The sequence below is a fragment of the Chamaea fasciata genome, unplaced genomic scaffold (genome assembly GCF_029207755.1).
Source record: "Chamaea fasciata isolate MVZ Bird 193981 ecotype frontalis unplaced genomic scaffold, bChaFas1.0.hap1 SCAF_9, whole genome shotgun sequence".
In the NCBI taxonomy this organism is placed as follows: Eukaryota; Metazoa; Chordata; class Aves; order Passeriformes; family Sylviidae; genus Chamaea; species Chamaea fasciata.
The window spans coordinates 26572732-26592561 of NW_027094094.1; the positions used below are offsets into that span (position 1 = coordinate 26572732).

A 19830-nucleotide genomic window follows, 5' to 3' on the forward strand; every position below is an offset into this window, starting at 1 on the left:
CGGCAGGCGGCCCGGGGAGGCGGGGGCGGCACGGACACCGGCGAGCCCCGCTCCGCGCCCGGCCGCTCCCGCCGCCCCGGAGTCGCTACAAACCTTTATTCCCCACGGCGGTGGCGGAGCTGCCGCCCCCGGGCCCCTCCTGCCGCTCTCCCTGGGAGCCGCCGCCGGGGCTGCCGGGGCCGGGCCGGGCTCTCTTCCGCGGGGGTTCCCGCCCGCAGCCCGCGCTCATCCTCGGCGGGGCCGCCCTGCCCGCCGGGGCCGGCCGGCACCCGCCCCCCGGGGACGGCGCGACGCTGCGGCAGCGGCTCCTCCCGTCCGCATCCTCCGTCCCGCACGCCGGGCTCTTCCCAAGGCGCGGGGCCGCGGCGGGGCCGGGAACGAGCGGCGTGCGGCCGGCGGGGCACGGCGCTCGCAGCAAGATGGCGCCCGGCGCGCCTCACCCCGTCGCCATGGCGACCCGCAAAGCAGCGGGGCCGCGCGGCGCTTTGCGGCGGCGCTTTACGGCAGCCGTCGGCGGAGGCGAGGCGGCGGGCGCGGGGCCGCCATGGAGGGCGGCGGGAACTCCAAGGGCACCGGGCTCGGCGGCCTCTTCGGCGCCGGCGGCCTCGGGTACTCGCACGCCGACCTGGCCGGGGTGCCGCGTGAGTACTGGCGGGGCCGGCCCGGGGGGGGCAGCGCCCGCGCACCGGCCGCTGCAGGGCCGGGCGGAGGCCGGTGCCGGCGTGGGGATCACGCGGCCCCGGGGCTCCGCCGCCGCCCGGCCGCGGGACGCCGAGCCCCAGCGCCGCTGGTCCCGGGGGGGCGCGGAGGAGCCGGGCCTCGGCGGGGCCGCGTGTGGCCACGGGCGCTGCTCACGGGGACACGGGGCTCTCCCCGTCCCCGCGGCTCCCGTTCCGCTCCCGGCAAAGGCGCAGCTGCCGGCCCGGGCCGCCTTTTAAGGAGTGGGGCAACTTCAGGGCAGAATTTTCCTTGCTGTCACGCGTGAGGTCTGCCCCTTTTTGCTTTACGGGATGTGATTTGTTGCGACGGAAGTTGGTGTTAAAGTGCTCTATATTTTTTCCTTTTAGTAACTGGGATGAGCCCTTTGTCGCCGTATTTAAACTTGGACCCCAAGTACCTAGTACAGGTGAGAGAGACAGTGGCTTGTATTTGTTGTGTTGAACTCGATTTCAGTGTTTGCATGACCATAGGTGAACACCTCAAACCTCCTGCAGTGCTGAGCACTCTGCACCGAAGTCCTGAACTGAAGAACAGTGGAAAGAAACAATTTTTTCAGTATTGTCCCCAATAAATTTTGGAGTGCTGTGACATCTAGAAGAAAACGAGCCCTGATAATGCAGAGGATAGGTAGGGCTGTTGTGTCAGGAAGGAGATCTCCCTCCCTGCCTTGAGGTAGACCGCCCAACTCACACAAGTCCTGGCACTGCTCATACCTCCCCTGAGCCCCTTCAATCAGCAAGAGCAGCCAGAACCTCTCCCCACTTTTCAAGGATGAGTTTTCTGAGCTGTGAGGAGTTCCATCAGTTTACTGAGGTGTTCAGATCTGATAACAGGCTTTGCCATCACAGCAGCCGCCAATTTCACATCACTGTCCTTATGTCATTACCCAGCTGAAGGGAGACCATGATGAAGTAAAACTTCCCATTTTATTCTATAGAATAATGTAGCTGTCACAATTGCACATCTTAATATCAGTTAATATCAAACAAGGCCATCATAAGGGGGAAAAAATCAAGTAATGTTTTCCTTTTTCATAAGTATTAACTGTAGCTGCAAATGTTTAAGTTAATCCAATTAGGATGCAGGTCAATGATTTTATTTAGTATTTTTCTACACATATGGCTCCTGGTATCTGAGAACATGAAGTTTTGTAGAATTTGCACTTGAAGGTTTACAATTGCACAGTATCTGCTAAGCTCCGTGCCATGTTTCCTGGTACTCTGGGTCACTGTTTCTTTTGTGAGTGGAAGCTCTGCAGGAAGTTCTGGGCCCTAAAGCTGTTGGAGTCCAGATTACAATGTAACATTCCCAGAAGGAGAGAAAACCCCAGCTATGCTTCTGGTGGAAGTGGGTTCAGTACTGTGGCTGCTGTTGAGTGGTCAGAAAGAAGCTGAGATTATTTAGACTTTCTCCAAAAACACTCTGTAAAGTTGTTTTCTTTAGTTAGTACAGTTTGTCTGAGAACATGCTAGTGTTATAAACAGCATAGCAGGGATTTTGGAACAGTGTGTGTGTACTAAGAGATTTTAGAAACAGAAGAGAAGTTTGCTTTAAATGCAAAGGAGTTGGCATTAGTGTCATGATACAGTTCTAAAAATACTGATGTAACACTGGAGCCTGCAGTCTGTGTTGTAACACTTCTCTGCCCTTCATGTTTACCACTAGTGTGTTGAAGTAATAGCAAAGTGCATTGAAATAAAAGGGAATTCCGTTTTTTCCCTGAAAAAGTTGCCCATGCGAGCTGTGAGGTCTCCTTCCTTAGAGAATCACAAGACATGGGAATGGCTCTGAGTGCCCAGCACTAACTGACCCTTCCTTTAACAGTGGGGGTTGCACTAAACAGTCTCCACAGGTTCCGAGGATTCTAAATACTGAAGGAAAAAGAGCTAATATTTCAGAATAAAAGAACTTCAATAATTAGCCTTTAAATTTGGGGTTTCTGTGAAGGTGCATGTGGAGAGGTGAGGGTCTCCTGGTGTTTAAAGGCCATGTGTTTGTTTTCAGAATGCAGCAGGAAGTCAGCCTTACTGTTGAGAATCTTACACTGAATTTCTCCAACTGTCTAGTTACAAGGAAGATAGAAACCATATTATCAGTTCATTTTATTGATAACACTATTCACAATTTTAGGAGCTGTTTTTTCTGTATTGCCATTCACATTCAGTGTCAAGTGTGGGCCAGTAAAACCCCTCAGAATGGATTTCCTTGAGCCTGCAGCTGTGGGAGTCATGTATCAGTTAAGTAGGGGTGGATAATACTGTGACTGGAAAACACAGAAGCTTAAGAGATTTGCTGCTTCAGCACCTTATCAACAGCAGGCATCTTCAGTGTCTCCTACTGAAGCAGTGCCTTGGCACACCTTATCTCTACACATATGCCAGTTTCTCTAGGCCATTTCTCTAGCTTTTTAGACCACTGATGTGCAAGAACACAAGCATGTCCCTGTGGGAGAAAGATGGACAAGTAAAAAATTACCCAACCTCGCATATTTCGTGCCTGATCATCACTAGTTTTGAGTGTACTCCTTGCATTTTCCACATCCTTAAAATAGGTCACTTATTTCAGTGCAAGGACCTACCTCTTTTCATAAAAAGGCAATTTTTATTCAGTATCAGAGTAGTGGGAAACTTAATTCATTGTTGTATCAGACTGGGTTGCTCAGTCAGGAGACAGTGCTATGTAATCAGACAACAGGAGTGTTTTTGGAAGACTTGTATTGCCTGCTGCAAGATGTAATTGATAATTAAGCAAATAGTCATTAAAAACAAAAACAACCCACAACCCACACAGTATGAGTTCCTTGGCGGACTGATGGAATTTATAAGAAGTTAGCACAGCTAGGGGAAAAAAAAAAAGTCCTCAGCCAATTGAACTTTTTACAGTCCTTTTTCATGCTTAATGCAGGATGCACATAGTATATTCCATCTCTGTACATTGCTACTGTAAGAAAGAACTTCCCAAAAATACTCATCCATCTTCAGTTTATTGCATGGATTAAAGAAAAAAATTAATATGGCTTACATTTTGAACTAGACTTGGAAAATACAAAAGCAATATTTTTTGTTTTCCCCCAGGATACAGACGAGTTTATCTTGCCCACAGGAGCCAACAAAACTCGGGGCAGATTTGAGCTGGCCTTTTTTACCATTGGAGGATGTTGTATGACAGGTGGGTGGTTGCGGTTTTCACTTTTCCCAGCTCTCCAGTGATTGATGAGATTGTAAATGGCTTCTTCTGCAAGACAGTTTCTGTTCTAGTCTTAAGCAAAGAGATATTTGATTTTAGTTTGAACACTGAATTCTATTCTCAGTATTTGCTTCTAGTATTGTTTATTCTTTTTCTTCTTAAGAAGTAATAACTGATATTATTCCAATTAGGGGCAGCATTTGGTGCACTGAATGGTTTGAGACTTGGCTTGAAGGAGACACAGAATATGGCATGGTCAAAACCTAGAAATGTACAGTAAGTGTTCCATCTAAAAAAATTGTACTTCTTAGTGACAGAGTTGTTTCTTCCAGTTCATACAAGGTTAGATCTGAATGTACTGCAAAAAATAAATGTTTTGGGTTCTTTTTGTTTACTGGGGACAAATGGGAGTCAGTATTTGTCTTGATCAAGTTATTACATGTTTTTAGTTACAGTGATGTTCAGTTCAGCCTTTTTGCTTTTTATTTAGTAACAAGTGGTATGTCCTGTGACTTACTTGAAATATTTGAGAAATAATTACTACTTTGATGTTTACTAAAAATCTACTTCAAAGTCCAAGCAGTGTTTTTATATGTAGAAATATTCCCAGAAGCAGCAGTGTTTGCCTTGAGCTATTTTTTGCAGCAATTTATCTGAGCACGGGTCTCCCTTCTTTCCCAAGCTTTTCACAACCAGGAAAAGATTCAAATGCAGAGCTGGGCCTGCCTGGATTTGCATTAGGGATGACACTGGTGCATGCTGCTGTGCAGGCATTGCAGTGGGGAGCTGTTCTGGGTTGTGGCATCCATGACATTGCCATGTTTTCACCTTACCTTGATTGTTTGAAAGAATGCAGCAAAGACAGGAACACGTTTCAACAGGATGTCTCATCTTAAAATAGTGGTAGCTTAGACATAACTAAAGGAAAGCCAAGTCAAAGAGATATTGGAAAGCAGAGGAACAGAATAATTGGGGGAAAACATGGGAAATTTTCACTCCCAGAATACTTTAGAACAAGGGAATTTTAGAAGAGGAATTGAATGTTTCCTGGTACAGTTTATATTGGCTCTGCTCCTTTTTAAATTGTTTCTGTATTCATCCCCTTCTTTATCAAAATATTCACCACTCTAATTTTGACTCTTTCATAATGCTCTAGATGAACAGAATTGTATTTCAGGGTTTGGAATGAGCAGAGTGGATGTTAAACACAAACTTCAGCAGGTCAAGCCCAGGAGGTGGCAGTCAGTGCACACACTGCTCTTATCCTGGCTCTGCAAGGCAAAGGTCTGCTAAAGGTCATCACCTTCCAGCAGTGCATTAAGTTCTGTTTTTCCTTCATCAGGTGCAGAGAACAAACTTGCTTAGCTAGATTTCCTCCAAATTTATCCTTAATGTACACAGATTGCTTTCTTAATGAATTTTAATTTTGCTGTTATTCACTTGTCATCAAATACCTCACAGTATGCCATGGTTGTTAGAATTACTGATTCTCTTATCAATTCAGAATGAATATAAAGTTAAAAGGTGGGGGTTGTAATTAAGGAGAGGTTACCAATTCCCTAGGCCTCTTATATTTTTTTCCCCTCTTGTTTCTAAATGAAATACTCCATTATTGTTTAGTTCATTGCCTAACCATATTCAATAATGACCTGTGTCCTAATGAAAATTATAAAAAAAAAAAAAAAAGGAAAGACAATGGAAATCTAAATCAGAAGGAGCATAAAGCAATAAAAGTGTCAGACATTAAATGCTGAACTAAGTTCCAGTGGTAGTCAGCTGTCCAGAGCAATACTGTGCCTGAGATGGTGTTACACTGCTGGGAGATAAAGATCAGTCATTCCTTGTGGCCGCTGTTGTCACTGTTCTGGAGGCGGCTGGTGCCAGCAAGGGGTGGCATTGTGCTTCCCTGAGAGCGCACTAAAGGTTCTGTTTTCCTCTTTAGTGCTAGTCTGGAAGCCTACACTCAGTCCTTACACACAGACACCTCTGGGCTTTCGCTGGGGGCTGAGTGGGCAGATGGGATTGGAAGGGACTGCCTCTTTCCTTCCTGACTGCTGCAGTCCAGACTTGCTTTACTGCCCACACCGTTTGCTCAGGCATCCCCACACTCCTGACACACGGTCCTTGTAGAGAAGCACAGGCTTTCTTGGAGACCTTTCACCCAGCTAAGTCTGCAAAGGTGTATCAGTTATTCCAGGAGCTGTGTGCAGTCACCACGTAAGGAGGGACAACTCAGGTTAGAAAGTAATTTGAAAAGAAGAGATTTGAATCTTGGGGGGGGTTAAGTTTGCCTTGAAAAAGAGAAAGATTTTCTTAAGACTTGACAGGACTGAACATCTGCTTTCAAAAGCTTTTAGTTCATCACTGCAGTTTTATTAACCACATCTATAGTATAAACACACAAGCCCTACTGTCATAAACACTGCCTTGATGTAAACACAGAGTACTAAAGGTTTTCACACCTCTTTAACTCCTTTATAGAATTCTAAATATGGTGACAAGGCAAGGAGCGTTATGGGCTAACACTCTGGGATCACTGGGTAAGTAAAGTCATTCCTTCATAGGGAAGGCAATTTAAAGATGTAATTGTTGGGAAAGTGTATTTGTGTATTGTCTGAGTAGGAGTATTCTCTAAATTTTCATTATTAAATCAGGAAAAGGTGCAAGGTTTTTTCTTTGGGGGCTTGAGAGTATTTCAGTAAACAAGAAAAAGGAAATTAAAGGCTAAAATAGGATTTGCAGCATAAGGAGCCAAAAGCCTTTAATTAAACCCCAAATTTTTTACTATATTATAAACAAAGTCTAGCTGTATAAGAAATAACTAGAAATAACAGATAACGTTTACTCGTTAATAAATTCCAGTTAAATTACAACTTAACGCAAAAATATGATTTAATATTTCTGAAATAACTTTAATAACCTACATTGAGACTCTGTGGTCATGTGATCAACTGCCCAGTGTTTGTTTCCTGTTTGACTCAACAAAATGTTTATGTGAAGAAGAGATGTGTACACAGATTCAAGAAGAAATCAGTACACAGATTTATGCTTTAAATGATGGTACATTAGCTAGAAAAATCACACATGAGACCACTGACTAAACCTAAATGTTGCTTATAACTAACGTGGGTTAGAAAAAAAGAAAAGAAAATGACCAATAGTTTGATGTATGAGAAAAAAAACTTCTGTAAGCTGAGGTTTGGGTGGGAGGGGGCTGTGGAATGAGATCACATCAGTTGACTCAGAAAAATGAGATTTTATAAAAGTCAGTGAAATAACTAATGCCCTAGAAATTACAGATTTTTTTATCTCCCCCCAGTATTCCACATTCTTAAAAAATGAAAACTGATGCAGTAACTTCAAAAGAAGAAATCCAAAATCAATTAAATTAGTTTGAAGAAAAATAATGATGGAACTTGTTTTCCTACAAAGTTGTAGTAGAACTTAGCAATATTAAAATCAGAGACTACATCATGTTATAACCCAGTCTACATCTGTTTGACTTTTGAGAAATGCATCAAAGAATAGGCTAAGTTGCCTCTATCACATTTTATTTCAGTCTTATTTCTGAAGAGCAGATTAGCTGCCCTTTAATTTAGGCATTAGCTTTTGAGGCAGAATAGAGTTAGAGATAGGATTCTGTGCTACAGCAAGAAAGGCACTTTTCCTGTAAGAAATGCATGTTGCCTGCTGAGTTTTATTGGGGCATTTTTTGTTTGGATTTTTCTTTGTTCCAAGTCTAACAAAAACATGTCTGAGAACTGAGATGCAGGCAGACTGCAGTTCAAGGTTTCAGTTGAAGTGACACATTAACAGGTTTTTTCAGCTGTGTTTGAAGAAAGATTACTCAAGAAAATGTTTGTGCATTCCAGTAACAAATTGTTATTTTTCTTACAAAATATGGCCTCCAAAATCACAGAGTTAAGCAGAACTTTATATTTGGGATTCTGGTGGACCTCTGTCTTGCCCTAGCTACCAGAGAAATTCCTTTCAAGGAGCTGAATTATTTTTGCATCTTACTTCACCTTGTGCAGCCTTTCTGTGGCTCAGAGATTCTTTTTGTCACTACTGAGAATTTTTGTCATTCTGTTCCTGAACAGAGGCAACATCTGTGTGGAACTGTTTTAAAAAATTGTGTTGAATTCAGCTCTTCCTTCCCTCATTGTCAATCTACTTGCTGCTAAGACAAGCTAAAATACCCTTGCCTGTGCTGGATGGAGAACAATGCTGCTGTTAACTCATTGACATTATTATGGTTGCTTATGAAGGATTTATGAAGGATTTACTGCCTTTCCGCAGAAGGAAAGATTTCAAATTCTTGGAAGGCAAGCAATGAATTAAATGGCATTGACTTTATCACTTCAAAATGATGACATCCTCCACTGTTCTTTGTCTGTGTGAAATATGTTGTGAGGCGTCAAGACAGGGAGGCTGTCTTGGTAGCATGATCTGAATGCTGTTCTTAACTCACATTTCATCACTCACACACAGACAGCAATTTTCTCTACCTAGAAAGTGCTGGGTTTAGTTTCATGGCATCCACAGAAGACAGCGTGAAACTGCCAGTACAAATTTAAACCTTGAATTTACAAACAAATTCGAACTAGCAGAATAGGCTTAAACTTCAGTCAGTGCTTTATAGCACATATTGTCATGAAGAATGCTACTTTATAACCAAATTACAGCTGGAGAAAGAAGAAATAGCTGTGTAGGAAGAGATTTGGAAAAGAAACACCAAAGATGGGATTTTGCAGAGGATTCCCTTCAAATAAGCAGAAAATCTGTTCTTCAGAAGTGTAATCTAAATAGCTACATGAAGCCTGGATTATAAGCTTTGGGCCTCAGACCGTGCAAGGTTTTTTTAATTAATTTTTTTCCCCCAGCTCTGCTTTACAGTGCATTTGGAGTCATCATTGAAAAAACACGAGGTGCAGAAGATGACCTGAACACCATAGCTGCTGGAACCTTGACAGGAATGCTATACAAAAGCACTGGTAGAGTAGCAAAATATTTCTCTTTTTCCTTCTCTTGCGCTTGTCCTAGTTATTAGGTTTCTCAATACTTTTACTAAATACTGTCCTGCTCTGAAAATTGACAGTGTAAAAATGGTTATTAGCTCAATATCCCCTAACACACAATGTTTTACACCCAACTAAGGCTACTTAAGGAAAACTTGCACAAAAAAAAAAAAATCCAGCTGAATTTAATTTGATTCTTTGCAACTACACAGGACTGATAGTAATCATGAGAGCCAAATTATGACTGTTGTACATATATACTGAAGAAACAGTCATTTATTTCCTCAGATACATGGGGTTGTATAAAGTATAAACTCGCCTCATTCCTAGCCATGTTTTCAGCAACAGCAGGAACAAAACTAATTGTTTCTCAAGTCCATCAGTGGATGCAGGCAAATGGGAATACCTTCCAGAGTGAATGGGGACAGGGAAGGAAAACACAGAGCACAGAGCTTGATTGCATGAAGATGAAACTTACTACAAGTGATCCTTGTGATAGTAATTCACATGATGGTGGTACCTGGAGCTGCAAAAACCTCACACAGAGAAATTGATGTATTTATGAAATTATTACTTAGCAGCATGGATTTAAGGTGAGTTTGCTGATGCAAACTGAATTGTTTGCAGGAGAGAGGGTCTGAGCTTCATCAGTAAAATGACTGTCAACATATGTTCCAAGCTTAAAAATTTGAGGTATCATCTTTTTTAGAGGATTACTGGGTACCACAGATTGACATTAGCACATGGAAAAAGTTTAATGTTTTAAGTAACTCGGTAAATGTTTGGCTGCGTGACTCATCTGCATTTTATGGAGGAGATAATGCAAGAATTAACCTGTGTACTTTGTCATGTCTAACTGAGCCTCAGTGTCTTAACAGTGTCCTGAAGGCCTGCTTTATATATGGGGCAAAACAGTTTGAGTAAGTCTGTTTTCCTGATGGCTTAGACTACCTGAAGCCAAAAATAATTGGCTGGAGCAGTCTTCATAAATACAAGGCTCATAACTTCGCAAGGGCACATAGCTCTCCTGTAATCCATTTTTTCCTTGGGATTTCATGAGTCACATGGCAGATTACCAAGAACAGCTGGAAAGAGTAGCATACAGAAGCCTAACATTTTCTGTAGGAGTTCATTAATAAGGAGAACTGTCATCTAATACTCCAGCAGAGGCATCCCCCTTACCTTTCAAAAGTACAGAGCTGGCATTATGTGTAATCATTTTTTGGCACAGTGCAACCATGGATAACTACTCCAGTCACACGCGCAGTCATCTGACACTACTAAGGTTTTTATTACCAGAGCACAGTGGGACATTTGTTTTGTAGCACAAGATCTGCAGAGCTAATGGCAGCCCTGACAAAGGCACATGAAGTCAGTAAATCTCTATTTGTTACAGTATTGTATTTCAGGTGTGTGTTGTGCACATGAGCCATAGTGCCGAGAAGCTGCTGCCTCTCCTGTCACCTTATGCCAGAACACCCTTCCTTATTCTCTATGGTAAAACTTTAAAGTTCTGCCTTTACACTTCATCATGTATGTATTTACCTTAAAACCTTGAATATTTAAACCATATTTAAACCATGAAAGAGATCAGCACACATCTGACATATCAAGACTGTAATAATTGTCTGTGTTACGTGGAGTGCTGTGATGTGTTGGCATTAAGAGAAGGAAAATGTAAAAGCTGTCACGGAGACTGAGTTATAAATCTCCGTATTTTAGTCTCAGCTGGAAGCTCACACAAACGTGCCATTGCAAATCAAGGCTGCTCTGTAGTCTACACGGGGTGGATACAAAGTTGCAGGCAGTGCTGTTCAGAGGCTCAGATTTCCCACTTCCATCATTCCTGCTTTATAAAGAGATCAGGAACATACTTAAGAAGAAGTGGGATAATGTATGGCAGGTCTGTTACTATAACTTCATGATTAAACCACGGCACTGATGGAGGAATCACATCAGCAGCCCTGCTGCACTGAAAACCACTCCTGTGTACACTGCAAAACCCAGACTGAATATCTGAAACCAATGATTAAGCATGTGATGAGTGGACAGGAAAAAAAATAGCGGGAAGACTTTGTGAAGGCTGAGGTTTGTTGCCGCAAAATGGTCCCAGTTTTCACAATTTGTCCTTGTAGAAGTGTTAATCATTACCAAAATGGCAGCAGTCAAACAGAATGTGCACGTTCTAAAGCCATTGATTGTCAGCAGTTTTGTGTAAAGCTACTTGACACAGCTTGTGTGGGAGAAGAGAGGATTGAAAACTCTGCAAGTGAGGACAGTGGCAATTGAGCTCCCTCCCGGCGTGCAGTGGCAGTGCCATCACTCACTGAAACTTCCCATTGAAGTGGCTGAAGCAGTTCAATTCAATCCCCATTAAAAGCAGTGATAGCTGGGCTCCATCTCAGCAGTACTGCATGCCTGAGGAGTTTTGAAACAACTTCTGCCCAATTTATCTGGCCAAAGTGATCTCTGGCTTTCACGTTTATTTAAATTTGAAGCCACAATTGCTGACTTGATTTTAGCCCAAATGCAGCGATACGGGTACATACTAATTTGTTTCACCAGTCTTACAACTTCATGGGAGCAATTTTTTGAGCTCACCACTTAACTTCTACCCAGAACATTCAGTTTGGGTAACAGTTAGAAGAAAACCCTTTGGGTTCCTCTGCCAGTGGCATATGCAATAGAAATGTTACAGCAACTCAGTCAATTTGAGTTTTTCTAAAAGGGGCTCTGATATCCTAAGTCCACAAGGAAGGCTTTTCCATTTAATAAGATGCTATTCTTTGTTCTTCAGTTTTAAGCAAAGGCAGAAATTATGCTATGTTTTTTCTGGTAAATGTTACAAATGTATCTTAAAACAAATGTTTAGCCTCCTTGCATGTGTTTTCAACCTCTTTTCTAAACTGACCATCTTCATTTGGTTTTCATCTAATTGTATTAGTCATGAAAGTAACAAGGCACCAAACAAAAATCAATGTCACTGTGCTACTGTGATTGGCTACCCTCCCGCCATGAAAATGCATGGTTCCAGTTGTCACAAAGGGACAGCTGGCTGAGCCTCGTGCACTCCTCCTCAGGCATGCAGGATTGATCACTCAGGAAAAGATACTGAGCTAGGTGAGACTTTGGCCTGACCCAGTGTGACAGCAGTTAATTTCTCACTGGAATTCCTGATGGACTTCAGTAAGCAAAAAAGTTAACCAGCCTTTACCTCTTCTCTGAGGGTTACACAGATTGTAGATGTTCCTTTTCTGGGATAATTTTTTCCTCTCGAGGTTAGGGATAACAGCAACAAAAGTAAACTTAATTCTTTGGACAAGCCAAATTCCATTGTTTACTTTTGTGCAGTAGGACCTCGATCCTAGGTACAGCATCTCATCCCTTTGGAACAACAGATGTCACCTAACTTGGTACAGAAAATGTTGTGTGTGTCTGAAAAGAAGGGAATTGCACGCTAGCAATAGCTGAAGGCAGTAGTTGTCATTTTAAGACCTCAGAACACAGCCCTGGAAAGTCAATACGTTATGAATTAGGAAGGGCTAAATGTTTTATTGCCAGCAGTAAAATCTGGCTGGAGCTAAAGATCAGTTTTGTGACATCCAGTGGGTAGTTCAGGGCAGTTGTGTTAGCTGACAACTTCTTGAGCTGTAAAAAGCTTGTTCTCTGAGCCCAGCCCATGTTTTTCTTTGGGCCAGACAAGGCAGTTTTCTTGTTTCTCTTGACTGGGGAGGGGGAAAGAAGAGCTTTTGGGTGATTGCTGCAGGTAGAGGCCTGGGATATCTTTGCTGCAGTATTTGGAAAAAGTGAAGAACTTGCTTGTCATCACTTAAATTTAGGGCTGTCAGGCATTTTGGAAATTAAGGAAGCCCTTTATTAAAGAACATAACAAGTCTATAGGATTATCAATCAAATGATGTTTAGAGAAAGGATTTTTTTAAATCTGAAATAAGGAAGAGAGAAGAACAATGTACAAGCAGCACTACAGCCACTGAGAGCAGTGCTGTCTTCAGTGCTGCCCAGCTGTGCTAGGCAGGAGCAGTGAACTCAGAGCTGCAGGGATTTGCAGGTGCCATTCACCGCAGCTGAAGTAGCCTCCTTTCAGTCAGGTGCTGCTGCTTTCACTCAGTGAGAAGACAGCAAATTTTAATCATGTTTGCAAAGTGACTTACACAGCTCTAGTACTTCCAAACCAGTAAATTAAATTGTAGATTGCTACTGTTTTTTCTAATTCAGCCTTCATAGCACAGTAACTGCAAGAAATGTTCCCTCTGTTAAGCTTTGTTGTTTCTGTATTCTGAGCACATTACTGCCTTAGTTGCAGCAATGTGAAAATGGAAGATGCTTTTCTGGAATATGTCTTGCTTCCAAATAGAAGTTTATCAGTTTCCTCAGTATTTTCTGTGTCCATGTACTTTGCCCACTACTTACAAGGTTTCATGAAATGAACCCCATGGAGCAACAGGAGGAAACTCTTGATATTTTCTAATGACATCAGGCCACCCACAGATGTTCAAACAAATGACTGCTTGATAGTTCAGATGGTCTGGTTACTGAGCTTGAGTTTGGAGCCAAACTGAGATTGCCTTGTACACTTGAGTTGAGCCCTTTAAACCATTTAAAAGGATTTTTATTCCTGAAGGCCCTGGAGGAAGAGAAGCTGTTTTCATTCAGAGTATCCAAGAGAGATTGGAAGACAGAAGACTAATTGCAATTTAAAGATTATTCTTTTGTTTGGCATAAGTATGTGGGGCTGAGGTTTTGGTGAAGATATTTGTAGTGCCTTGCTGTTGGATGGTTCTTGCTTTAAGTGTTCCAGGAACTATCCCAGGACATTGAAGTAACATTCTGAAAATAGAGGCAATAAGGTTCTAAATGGAAGATTTTGCCCTCATGGTTTTACCCACTGGACCAGTGCAGCTCAGTGTTAGGAGTGGCTCCTGCAGGCTGAAATGCAGAGCAGTGCTGTTGGAATGCTGTGTGCCATGGGATGCTGAGCTGTGCCGTGGCCCGGTGGAAGCTGGAACCTACTGAAATGCATAGAGGAGGGACAATACCTGGTGCTGAAAGGGCACACAGCAGCTGAAGCCAGAGAGCTAATTTCCCATTTAGAGAGCATCAGATCTGTCTTTGGAAACCCACAGCAGTTCTCAACTCTTGTGCAAGGTGCCTGATCTCAGAATACCTGCTTCCAGACGTGTTTGTCAGCTGAAACCTTTATCTTTAGTGGGACGTGCAAGATTAGGGGCTCACGGCCACGTTTCAGCAGGGCTTGTCAGGGCAGACTTGGTATCAAAGGCTTGCAGAGAGTGATTGCAGAGGAGGGGTGGGAACATACTCTATCATGCAAACACAGCTGGGATGGGAGTGGAGAGTTTACTCTTTTTTTTTGTTAACAAGTTAATTTTCTCAGAGGCCCTAAGATTTTCCACTCAGCAACAGGGCTGCATTCTAACGTGCATTACTGAAGCCTGCCACAGACTTGGACATATTTACTCAAAGACAAATCTGACCAACTAGGGAAAGGAAAGTTTTCTTTCCTTTTTTTTTTTTTTTGTAATTACTGTGGGTAGTTCAGAAGCCAAGAGCAACTGCTACCAAAAAAACCTAAAACCCGCCTTTCTCTAGCAGAAGCACAGTATAGAAACACTGGTAAAGAAACACTTGTTGCATGTTTTCTTGGATATTTTCTCTCTCAGTCATGCACCTGTACCAACTGCTGAAATTTAGTACCCAGTTCATAAAACGTCTCCAGTGGTGTCCCTAAGTTGTCTGCAGGCCTACAGATGGCTTTAGGCCCTGTGCTTGACTTCTGCCAGTGGGTTCAGAGCTGCCATCCTTACCTGGCTGCCTCAGCACATGCGAACACCAGTATTTGTTACAGTAGGAGCAGCGCATCTCAAGTCCTCATACGTGGATGCCAGAAAACAGCTCAGCCATCTGAATTAAAGATGCCACCTTTCTTGTACAAGCCTAACTGCACAGAATCTGGAGTCGGGCTTGATCATCCTTCAACTACCTGCTCTTGCATGGGAAGAATAGGATTTTAAGGGGAAAGGAGAGGAATTGAACCTGGGGGTGAGGAAAGAGCCTACAGGAATAGTCACAGCTCTGTAGTGCATTGCATTCTGTGGGGATGTTCCACATTTCCTCATACACCTGATGGTCATGAGCCCACTTTGGGAGTTCCTGCTGTGATCCCTTGAATCCTGATATGAACAGCAGAAAATTGGCCTCTAATGTTGTATTCATTTTTCCCAGCAGGAATGAAGAGTCAGGATTTTTACAGAGTATCTCAAATACTTGTTTTGTACAGAGTGTCCTTTAAATTTCACCTGTGGCTTTTTGCCAGACAATGCTTGCACATGGTTAGTTTTGTGTACCCAGCTGCAAGCCCTTCATATGAAAAGCTTTTTGTGCAACAAATTGAGGATCAATTAGCAAACACAGACATCTACATTTACTTTCCTAAATGCTGATTTAGGAACATTGATCATACTCAGTAGGGCTTTTCTTAGAGCTCTTGAATTCTCAACAGTTACAGCAGTGAACTTAGCCTTATACCCTAAAAAACTCTTAATTTTCACAGCTGGTCTGGCAGTGAAATTTCTAGAAACTATGGCTAGACATGGTTTCTAATACCAAGTCGCACTTCTGCAGCCTCTTGGTTTCATTGCATGCCTGGGCAGTCCAGGGAGGTTTAACAACTCCAGTTAACCCATTTAACCTTGCAGCACAGGTAACACGGTGTCAGCCTAGCTGATGCCAGCAGCTTCTTGCCTCACTAAAAGCCTAAAGGCAATTCTGTGAGACAACTTTAAGACCCATAATGGAAAGAAAAAAAAACTCCAAACACAATCTCTCTGATTACTGAGATACATTTGCTTTCAAGTTTGAGGAACCTGAACTGCACTGCCGATTTCTCCAGTAAAGCAGGCAGGGTTTTTATCTTGCTGTCAGCAGAAACTGGCCTTGTTCTATACACTGTACACATTATCTACCTTGGTTCGGCTGCAATGATAAACATTGCAGAATCAAACTCACTGAAGTTTTCCTAGCATTGAGGGTCATACTCCCAGGTGTTCTGTACATTTATAGTGCATTCAGGGAGCTCTGCCAAGGCACAGAAGTGTTTTGCTGTTCAGTAAAAGCAACAGAAGTCGCTACTTGTGCCCCTGTAGAGCCCAGTCCTCACATGGACGGAGTGGAGGTAGGATGGCACCTGACTCCCAGCTCCAGCCAGGTGCACTACCTGCAGGCAAGAGCCAAGCTTGCCCTGTATTTCTGCCTTACACTAAAGTGCTCACTAGCACCTTAAGACTTTAATCGCCTGTGTGACTCAATTTTTACCATTGCAAGGTGATCATTCTGATTATTAATAAAAGAATAAAGAAAGCTGTTCAATGTACACCACAGTAAATACTTGCCAGTTAATCCCTTTCATCTACTTCCTATTTTTTTATTGAAAAGTTTTAAAACTCCAAAGACACAAAAGCAGTGATAGGTTTTGCATGATGGCCCTAGTGAATCTCTGGAGCCCAATGTCATGTCCTTATCAGCTGCTGTTTTGTTCACTTACTTCCCTCCTCCCCAGACCTAATTATCATAATTGAAAACCAGGAGGAGATTTTGTCACTGGAGGAGAGTCATGTCTAACTGTAAAGACAAATGTAATAAGGACAGATCAAATAGATTAAGTAGGACTTGGGAAAAGCCATCTTGGCTTCCAGTGCTCCATAGTGGTTCCCTGAAGCAGTAGTGCTAACACAGTTTGAGAGGAAGTCATTCCAGCAGAATTAGTGTCAGGATCAGGAACGAGTGACCACGAGCCTGGCAGCAGGTTGGAGAGGAAGATAGGAAAAGCGCAGGGACTCTTTCTGGAGAGTTACTCAAGAAAGGACTGTTCGTTCAGGTGCCTCTGGATCTAAACAGCTTCTTGGAAGCTGCTGTTCCCTGGCCATTTCCTGCCAGTAGCCCTAATGAGCTGCCATGTGTTCTGTTTCTTGCAGGCGGAGTGCGCGGGATAGCCCGAGGTGGGATCGCGGGTCTGACGCTGACCGGCCTCTACGCCCTGTACAACAACTGGGAGCACATGAAGGGCTCCCTAGCCCGGCAGTCCCTGTGAGCAGGGCAAGGACACGCTTGCTTAGTCACCAATCAAATCACTTGTCAGATCTCTCTGGTGCCCCTTGCTATTTCATTTACAATTAGTGTGAAACCAATGGAAGCTGTGCTGGGAGGAACCTCTTGACCCCGCGTAGCTGGATTGGCCCTTCCTGCCAGCCAGTTGCTGGAGAGGCAACAACATTTGTTGGACCTGCAGACGAACGGAGCGGCCACCGAGACAGCGTCCCTGCCACGCTCCCCAGGCGTGCTGGGCCCCCAGTGCTGCTCCTGCTCGCTGCCAGGTTCCCCGGGTGCCTGCAGGGCCTGTCCCCAGAGCATGCCCTGCAGTGCCAGCGCCTCGCCCGGCAGCGCAGCCCCAGCAGCCGTGGCAGGGCTTGCCAGTCTGACAGCACGAGGGAAGCTAGCTAAAGGGACATCATCAGAATAAAAAGGGTGGTACTTACTCGATACCATTTCTATCCTTTGCTCTTCCTGCTACAAAAGTGTGCTGCATCCAGTGGCCAATTTATGGATTCATTTTAAAGGACCAGTGTGGTGAAATCATGGGGGAATTGGTGGCTGAGGGAGAGTGAACAGGCAGGCTGATCATCTCCTGATGAGAGGTTATGGTAAACGTAGCAGGGCTTGACTTCACTCCCTTAATTGCTCTAACGAATAAGGACCTGGTTGTTCATGGATGAAATAGAGTTGCTGTTGCAGAACAGCTGCCAGTGGATTACCAAAGCATTTGGGTGGTCCAGTACCTCAGAACTCATTTAGCCAACAATTAGAAACCGAACAATATAAAAGCTGCACTCATTACCTATTACAGGACTTTTAATTAGCAAGAAAGTTTTTGCCTGAAATACCATTCATAGGTTATTGGCAGAACAAAGACTGTGATGAACCTACACATTCTCCAGTGTTAAACCATGTACCAAGCATCATTTGCAGATATATTAAACAATAAGTGGGGAATTAATTCAGTAATTAGAGTTACTGTATAACAGCTCATTCCTTCCACATTTAAATAACTCAATAGGTGAATTATTAAAGAGGTCTGAAGACAGGGAAGCCAGAGCAAGGGAAAAACAGGAAACTTACTGGTCAGCAGACAACTTGATGCAAACCAAGTTTACATTTGAGTTTTTGCTACTGAAATGGCTCTTAATTATTACATTGTATACACCACAATAAAAACAAAAAGTAGCAAAGGGAAGGTGGTAGCTCTTACCTTCCCCCGAGAAGAAATGCCACTTTTCTTAGAAGCCTCATTAGCAGCAAATAACCACTGAGACCAGCTTTTTATAGAGCAAGTGCTCTAGCTAAGGAGCCCTCACAGGTGAACTCAATTAGCTTTGCTTGGCTACCAGGTCACATTAGATGCTTTATGCCAGCACTTAAAGTAGTATAAAGGAAGCAGCCCTTTTCTCACCCCCTGTGTAAATGCTGGTTTTTGTTAAGCCTTTTAAGTTCCACACTTCCATAGTGCTCTGCATGTTACTGCCGTGGTGTGAGTGCTGGACTTCCTTCCTAACGTGCATTTTTTGAGGGCTGTACCACCAAAAAAAACTGTCCCCCACTCGCAGGCTGCAGAGGGGTGACAGGGGCTTCATCTGCACAGTGCTGTCACATGGGACATCAGGAAAACCCGTGCACTTTCTTCTGAGCTTTTTCTCTCCCCACTGGCATCAGTGAGCTCCTCCCCTGCATGTTTCCTGGTCACCCTTGCTTGGACTTGTGGTCCTGCACTCTTGACCATGCTGGATGAAGGATTGAGAACTGTTTTGGGGGCTGATAAAGGGGCAGGGGTGGCTTTTTAAATGTCAGGAACTCTGCAATGTATCTTAGGTTTTCTAAAGACTTTTTCAGGACTAAAATGTGACCCAGGAACTGTCTGCCCTAATTGAAGTGGGTAAACCATGAAGCTTAACAAATGTATTTCCTTCTTCAGGTACACTGGAGATAATATAGAAACAAGCCTTTTCAAGGTCATAGCTAGCACAACCTTAAGGCTAGGCTGACTCTTGAACAACTTAGCACATTATCTGGTCTGCAATGTGCTCAGATTTCCTGGAACTGCTCGCTTCAAGGGCAGAGCTGAGAGCATTTTTCTGAAATAGCTGTGTTACAGCTCTTCAAAGTTTTGGTTCATGATCTGTTTGTATATGGAGTCATCCGTAGCTTGAGCTATGAAACACAGCCCAGAGGCAGCAGTGAGGGAGGTGAATTGTATGATACAATACAGAGAATGTGTTTAAAATATTGTGTGTCATGACATACTGTGTTCATGGTTTACTGGCAATCGGTATAAAGTTGCTACTTTAAATTGTATCCAAAAATATATCCAAGTCCAGTAGGAATAAAAGGATGTAAAATCAAGTTGAAAACAGGATTTGGCTCAAGTTAGAGCCCTCCCACCCAGTGTTACATAAATGTGAGCATGGGAGACCTTGACTGTCTTGGAAGAGCAGGGTTTTGGTGCCAGATAGATCCAAGGCAGCTTTCCATGCTGTGGCACCAAGTGAGGGAGCTGAGACAGCAGGTGTAACTGGAAGGGTTTTGAGTCTTGTGAAGCTGGTTCTGCGCAGTCTTTGGAATAGCAAGGCAAGTCGGCTTACACCATTTCCTGTCAGCAGGTGACTTCTCTTACTGTTGGAGGAATTTGGTGAAAAATCCCTACTTAGGGTGGAAATCTCTGGGCACCCTGAAGCAGAAGCAGCTTCTGAGAACAGGAGGCAAATGTGTTTTAGCGCAGAAAAACAATCCCGTGTTCATAGTCTGTTTCCTGTGATCTAAT

General features: G+C 43.5%; 2 protein-coding genes and 1 non-coding gene across 4 annotated transcripts in view; 2 read left to right on the forward strand and 1 right to left on the reverse strand.

The window, feature by feature from the left end:
- Positions 1–391, reverse strand: part of PARG (poly(ADP-ribose) glycohydrolase) — a 61392-nt gene extending 61001 nt beyond the window's left edge. For both annotated transcript variants that reach the window (XM_066191571.1, XM_066191570.1), the window contains exon 1: positions 94–391. In XM_066191571.1, coding sequence (XP_066047668.1) covers positions 94–229 — 136 coding nt within the window. In that variant the 5' untranslated portion in view covers positions 230–391. The remainder of the gene's footprint in view (positions 1–93) is intronic.
- Positions 392–508: 117 nt separating this feature from the next.
- Positions 509–17574, forward strand: TIMM23B (translocase of inner mitochondrial membrane 23 homolog B). The gene is made up of 7 exons (XM_066191574.1): positions 509–641; positions 1068–1126; positions 3795–3888; positions 4098–4182; positions 6388–6446; positions 8790–8900; positions 16934–17574. Exons 1-7 carry the CDS (start codon positions 545–547, stop codon positions 17047–17049), a joined length of 621 nt encoding a protein of 206 aa, XP_066047671.1. The 5' UTR covers positions 509–544; the 3' UTR covers positions 17050–17574.
- On the forward strand, positions 5668–5870 carry LOC136294292 (small nucleolar RNA SNORA74). Its single transcript, XR_010722355.1, has one exon. It is a non-coding gene; the product is annotated as a small nucleolar RNA SNORA74 (small nucleolar RNA).
- Positions 17575–19830: the final 2256 nt, after the last annotated feature.